The 7,680-nt window shown below is 50.9% G+C and overlaps 1 protein-coding gene across 1 annotated transcript; it reads left to right on the top strand.

Annotated features, from left to right (window-relative positions):
* Positions 1-40: 40 nt before the first annotated feature.
* On the top strand, positions 41-1,600 carry LOC135535376 (LIM domain-containing protein A-like). Its single transcript, XM_064962030.1, has 4 exons — positions 41-203; positions 341-859; positions 955-1,158; positions 1,212-1,600. The coding sequence occupies exons 1-4, from the start codon at positions 41-43 to the stop codon at positions 1,598-1,600; spliced, it is 1,275 nt and encodes a 424-aa protein (XP_064818102.1).
* Positions 1,601-7,680: the final 6,080 nt, after the last annotated feature.

Genomic DNA, 7,680 nt, shown 5'->3' with positions numbered 1-7,680 from the left:
GTATGACCAACACCAACACCACACCTCAACTGTCAACGACATGCTGGAATCAGGTATGCACCAACACCAACACCGCACCTCAACGATCAACAACATGCTGGCATCAGGTATGCACCAACACCGCACCTCAACTATCAACGACATGCTGGCATCAGGTATGCACCAACACCGCACCTCAACTATCAACGACATGCTGGCATCAGGTACACACCAACACCAACACCACACCTCAACTATCAACAACATGCTGGCATAAGGTACGCACCAACACCACATCTCAACCATTCAAAGACATGCTGGCATCAGGTACGCACCAACACCACATCTCAACCATTCAAAGACATGCTGGCATCAGGTACGCACCAACACCACACCTCAACTATCAACGACATGCTGATATCAGGTACGCACCAACACCACACCTCAACTATCAAAGACATGCTGGCATCAGGTACGCACCAACACCACACCTCAACTATCAACGACATGCTGGCATCAGGTACGCACCAACAACACACCTCAACTATCAACGACATGCTTGCATCAGGTATGCACCAACACCAACACCACACCTCAACTATCAACGGCAGGCTGGCATCAGGTATGCACCAACACCGCACCTCAACTATCAATGACATGCTAGCATCAGGTACGCACCAACACCACACCTCAACTATCAACGACATGCTGGCATCAGGTTTGCACCAACACCAACAACGCACCTCAACTATCAACGACATGCGGGCATCAGGTATGCACCAATACCGACACCGCACCTCAACTATCAACGACATGCTGGCATCAGGTATGCACCAATACCAACACCACACCTCAACCATCAACGACATGCTGGCATCAGGTACGCACCAACACCACACCTCAACTATCAACGACATGCTGGCATCAGGTATGACCAACACCACACCTCAACTGTCAACGACATGCTGGAATCAGGTATGCACCAACACCAACACCGCACCTCAACGATCAACAACATGCTGGCATCAGGTATGCACCAACACCGCACCTCAACTATCAACGACATGCTGATATCAGGTACGCACCAACACCACACCTCAACTATCAACGACGTGCTGAAATCAGGTATGCACCAACACCAACACCGCAACTCAACCATCAACGACATGCTGGCATCAGGTACGCACCAACACCAACACCGCACCTCAATATCAACGGCATGCGGGCATCAGGTATGCACCAATACCAACACCACACCTCCACTATCAACGACATGCTGGCATCAGGTACGCACCAATACCAACACCACACCTCAACCATCAACGATATGCTGGCATCAGGTACATACCAACACCACATCTCAACTATCAACGACATGCTGGCATCAGGTACGCACCAACACAACACCTCAACTATCAATGACGTGTTGGCATCAGGTACGTACCAACACCAACACCGCACCTCAACTATTAATGACATGCTGGCATCAGGTATGCACCAACACCAACACCACACCTCAACTATCAACGACATGCTGGCATCAGGTATGCACCAACACCAACACCGCACCTCAACTATCAATGACATGCTGGCATCAGGTACGCACCAACACCACACCTGAACTATCAACGGCATGCTGGCATCAGGTATGCACCAACATCACACCTCAACCATCAACGACATGCTGGCATCAGGTACGCACCAACACCGCACCACACTTCAACTATCAAAGACATGCTGGCATCAGGTACGCACCAACACCACACCTCAACTATCAACGACATGCTGGCATTAGGTATGCACCAACACCGCACCTCATCCATAAACAACACGCTGGCATCAGGTATGCACCAACACCAACACCGCACCTCAACTATCAACGACATGCGGGCATCAGGTATGCACCAATACCAACACCACACCTCAACTATCAACGACATGCTGGCATCAGGTATGCACCAATACCAGCACCACACCTCAACTATCAATGGCAGGCTGGCATCAGGTACGCACCAACACCACACCTCAACTATCAACGACATGCTTGCATCAGGTATGCACCAACACCAACACCGCACCTCAACTATCAATGACATGCTGGCATCAGGTATGCACCAACACCGCACCTCAACTATCAACGACAAATTGGCATCAGGTACGCACCAACACCAACACCACACCTCAACTATCAACGACATGCTGGCATCAGGTACGCACCAACACCACACCTCAACTATCAATGACATGTTGGCATCAGGTACGCACCAACACCGCACCTCAACTATCAATGACGTGTTGGCATCAAGTACGCACCAACACCGCACCTCAACTATCAATGACGTGTTGGCATCAGGTACGTACCAACACCAACACCGCACCTCAACTATCAATGACATGCTGGCATCAGGTATGCACCAACACCAACACCACACCTCAACTATCAACGACATGCTGGCATCAGGTATGCACCAACACCGCACCTCATCCATCAACGACATGCTGGCATCAGGTATGCACCAACACCAACACCGCACCTCAACTATCAACGACATGCTGGCATCAGGTACGCACCAACACCAACACCACACCTCAACTATCAACGACATGCTGGCATCAGGTTTGCACCAACACCGCACCTCATCCATCAACGACACGCTGGCATCAGGTATGCACCAACACCAACACCGCACCTCAACTATCAACGACATGCGGGCATCAGGTATGCACCAATACCAACACCACACCTCAACTATCAACGACATGCTGGCATCAGGTATGCACCAATACCAACACCACACCTCAACTATCAACGGCAGGCTGGCATCAGGTATGCACCAACACCGCACCTCAACTATCAATGACATGCTAGCATCAGGTATGCACCAACACCAACACCACACCTCAACTATCAACGACATGCTGGCATCAGGTACGCACCAACACCACACCTCAACTATCAACAACATGCTTGCATCAGGTATGCACCAACACCAACACCGCACCTCAACTATCAACGACATGCTGGCATCAGGTATGCACCAACACCGCACCTCAACTATCAACGACATATTGGCATCAGGTACGCACCAACACCAACACCACACCTCAACTATCAACGACATGCTGGCATCAGGTACGCACCAACACCACACCTCAACTATCAACGACATGCTGGCATCAGGTATGCACCAACATCAACACCGCACCTCAACTATCAACGACATGCGGGCATCAGGTATGCACCAAAACCGACACCGCACCTCAACTATCAACGACATGCTGGCATCAGGTATGCACCAACACCAACACCACACCTCAACCATCAACGACATGCTGGCATCAGGTACGCACCAACACCACACCTCAACTATCAACGACATGCTGGCATCAGGTATGCACCAACACCAACACCGCACCTCAACTATCAACGACATGCTGGCATCAGGTATGCACCAACACCAACACCAACACCGCACCTCAACTATCAACGACATGCTGGCATCAGGTATGCACCAACACCACACCTCAACTATCAACGACATGCTGGCATCAGGTACGCACCAATACCAACACCACACCTCAACTATCAACGACATGCTGGCATCAGGTACGCACCAACACCGCACCTCAACCATCTACGACATGCTGGCATCAGGTATGTACCAACACCGCACCACACCTCAACTATCAACGACATGCTGGCATCAGGTACGCACCAACACCGCACCTCAACCATCATCGACATGCTGGCATCAGGTACGCACCAACACCGCACCTCAACTATCAACGACATGCTGGCATCAGGTATGCACCAACACCAACACCGCACCTCAACTATCAACGACATGCTGGCATCAGGTACGCACCAACACCGCACCTCAACTATCAACGACATGCTGGCATCAGGTATGCACCAACACCAACATCAACAGCTCACCTCAACTATCAACGACATGCTGGCATCAGGTATGCACCAACACCACACCTCAACTATCAACAACATGCTGGCATCAGGTATGCACCAACACCAACACCACACCTCAACTATCAACGACATGCTGGCATCGGGTACGCACCAACACCAACACCAACATCAACAGCTCACCTCAACTATCAACGACATGCTGGCATCAGGTATGCACTAACACCACACCTCAACTATCAACGACATGCTGGCATCAGGTATGCACTAACACCACACCTCAACTATAAACAACATGCTGGCATCAGGTACGCACCAACACCAACACCGCACCTCAACTATCAACGACATGCGGGCATCATGTGCCCTGTCTCCTAGGGGACATCCCAAACCTGATCTGTAAGGAAATCGTGGACATGATCGTGAGGCATCCCCTAGCTAGTGTGTTAGTATGCTAGTGTGTGCCCTATCTCCTAGGGGACATCCCAGACCTGTTCGGTGAGGAGGAAGTGGATATGATCGTGACGTCCATCCGTATGGAGCTAAGAGGACTGGGCCTGATTGACAACAGAGACAACTGCTGGGCCTTCTTCATCGAGAGGATACGGAGGCAGCTCAAGGTCTGTCTACTGGGCTCAATGAGCTCATTCAATTAAAGTCAGCTCCATAACAGGAAATGTAATAGGTGGAAGGTGGAAACTGTGTGCTACGTTTACAACAAAGTATGCGCAATTTATTTCCTGAAGAGGGAAATGTCAACAGTGACAAATAGTTGATTTGTCTCTCTCCTCTTTTCCCTCTCCCATCTCCCCCCTCTGTTCTTCTTCCGTCCACCTCGCTACAGGTGGTCTTGTGTTTTTCCCCGGTAGGGTTCACCCTGCGTACCCGTGCTCGTAAGTTCCCGGCCCTGGTCAACTGTACGGCCATAGACTGGTTCCACTCCTGGCCTCAGCTGGCCCTTCAGTCTGTCAGCACCACCTTCATAGAGAAGATACCTGATCTGGAGGTTAACGCCAGTCCGACGACACATCACAATCACATAGACAGTGGATGATATATATGGAGAACAGTCATTTGTTTGCATATCCATGTTTTCTCTCTAACCTCTCTAGCCAGATGTCCGTGCATCCATCAGTGAGTTTATCTCCTACGCCCATACCAGTGTTAACGAGGTGAGAGGCTGAGAAATAATTTATCTTTACAACATAAAGGACTTAATTTCAGTGAGAGTTGAGTGGGTCATCATAGTTATATAAATCTAGTGACAGATCATTTGAATATAATATTGAAAGTACTTTATTGTCTAAATGTGTTCCAGGTGAGTGTGAAGTACCAGCAGAACGAGAAGCACTTCAACTACACCACTCCCAAGAGCTTCCTAGAGTTTATGAAGCTGTACGGTAACCTACTGGGGACAAAACGCAGAGAGCTCACTCAGAAGATGGAGAGACTGGAGAACGGCCTGCAGAAACTACAGACCACGGCCTCACAGGTCAGTCAGACTCATAGTCCCCCCCCCCACACACACACACACACAGGAACACACTTCGCCTCTTCCCCCTCTCTCTCTCTCTCTCTCTCTCTCTCTCTCTCTCTCTCTCTCTCTCTCTCTCTCTCTCTCTCTCGCTCTCTGAACCATCTCTCTACCGACCCTCCATCCATATCTACTTCCCCCTTCTCAGGTGGAGGATCTTAAGGCTAAGTTAGCAGTCCAGGAAGTAGAGCTGTGGCAGAGGAACACAGACACAGAGGCTCTCATCTCTAAGATCGGCCAGCAGACAGACAAACTCAACCAGGAGAGGGCTGTGGCAGACGCGGAGGAACAGAGGGTAAGAGTGAGCCTTGATCAGTTTCAATGAATCCTCAGAAATTGAAATGGTGTTGGTAGTAATTATTAGGTAATTACCATTTTGTTGTGCCATTTTTAAGTTGAAATGTGCAATGTATAAGTGTTTAGTGTGTGGTGCTGTGTGTTGTTGTCCTTTAGGTAGGAACCATCCAGGCTGAGGTGACCACACAGCAACAGCAGAGTGAAGAAGACCTGGCGAAGGCTGAACCTGCCTTACAGGCAGCTGACGCAGCCCTCAACACACTCAACAGGGTAACACAGCTCTACAGGCAGCTGACACAGCACTCAACACACTAAACAGGTTAACACAGCTCTACAGGCAGCTGACGCAGCCCTCAACACACTAAACAGGGTAACACAGCTCTACAGGCAGCTGACGCAGCCCTCAGCACACTCAACAGGGTAACACACAGCTCTACAGGCAGCTGACACAACACTCAACACACTAAACAGGGTAACACACAGCTCTACAGGCAGCTGACGCAGCCCTCAACACACTCAACAGGGTAACACACAGCTCTACAGGCAGCTGACGCAGCCCTCAGCACACTCAACAGGGTAACACACAGCTCTACAGGCAGCTGACGCAGCCCTCAACACACTCAACAGGGTAACACACAGCTTTACAGGCAGCTGATGCAGCCCTCAACACACTCAACAGGGTAACACACAGCTCTACAGGCAGCTGATGCAGCCCTCAACACACTCAACAGGGTAACACACAGCTCTACAGGCAGCTGATGCAGCCCTCAACACACTCAACAGGGTAACACAGCTCTAGAGGCAGCTGACGCAGCCCTCAACACACTAAACAGGGTAACACACAGCTCTACAGGCAGCTGAAGCAGCCCTCAACAGGGTAACACACAGCTCTACAGGCAGCTGACGCAGCCCTCAACAGGGTAACACACAGCTTTACAGGCAGCTGACGCAGCCCTCAACACACTCAACAGGGTAACACACAGCTTTACAGGCAGCTGATGCAGCCCTCAACACACTCAACAGGGTAACACACAGCTCTACAGGCAGCTGACGCAGCCCTCAACACACTCAACAGGGTAACACACAGCTCTACAGGCAGCTGACGCAGCCCTCAACACACTCAACAGGGTAACACACAGCTTTACAGGCAGCTGATGCAGCCCTCAACACACTCAACAGGGTAACACACAGCTCTACAGGCAGCTGACGCAGCCCTCAACACACTCAACAGGGTAACACACAGCTTTACAGGCAGCTGATGCAGCCCTCAACACACTCAACAGGGTAACACACAGCTTTACAGGCAGCTGATGCAGCCCTCAACACACTCAACAGGGTAACACACAGCTCTAGAGGCAGCTGACGCTGCCCTCAACACACTAAACAGGGTAACACACAGCTCTACAGGCAGCTGAAGCAGCCCTCAACAGGGTAACACACAGCTCTACAGGCAGCTGACGCCCCTCAACAGGGTAACACACAGCCTTACAGGCAGCTGACGCAGCCCTCAGCACACTCAACAGGGTAACACACAGCTTTACAGGCAGCTGATGCAGCCCTCAACACACTCAACAGGGTAACACACAGCTCTACAGGCAGCTGATGCAGCCCTCAACACACTCAACAGGGTAACACACAGCTCTACAGGCAGCTGATGCAGCCCTCAGCACACTCAACAGGGTAACACACAGCTCTACAGGCAGCAGACGCAGCCCTCAACACACTCAACAGGGTAACACACAGCTTTACAGGCAGCTGATGCAGCCCTCAACACACTCAACAGGGTAACACACAGCTCTACAGGCAGCTGATGCAGCCCTCAACACACTCAACAGGGTAACACACAGCTCTAGAGGCAGCTGACGCAGCCCTCAACACACTAAACAGGGTAACACACAGCTCTACAGGCAGCTGAAGCAGCCCTCAACAGGGTAACACACAGCTCTAC

Source organism: Oncorhynchus masou, unplaced genomic scaffold, assembly GCF_036934945.1.
Source record: "Oncorhynchus masou masou isolate Uvic2021 unplaced genomic scaffold, UVic_Omas_1.1 unplaced_scaffold_4866, whole genome shotgun sequence".
NCBI classification, from domain to species: Eukaryota; Metazoa; Chordata; class Actinopteri; order Salmoniformes; family Salmonidae; genus Oncorhynchus; species Oncorhynchus masou.
Note: the sequence above shows the minus strand (reverse complement) of the source record. Positions and strands in the feature narration are given on the sequence as shown.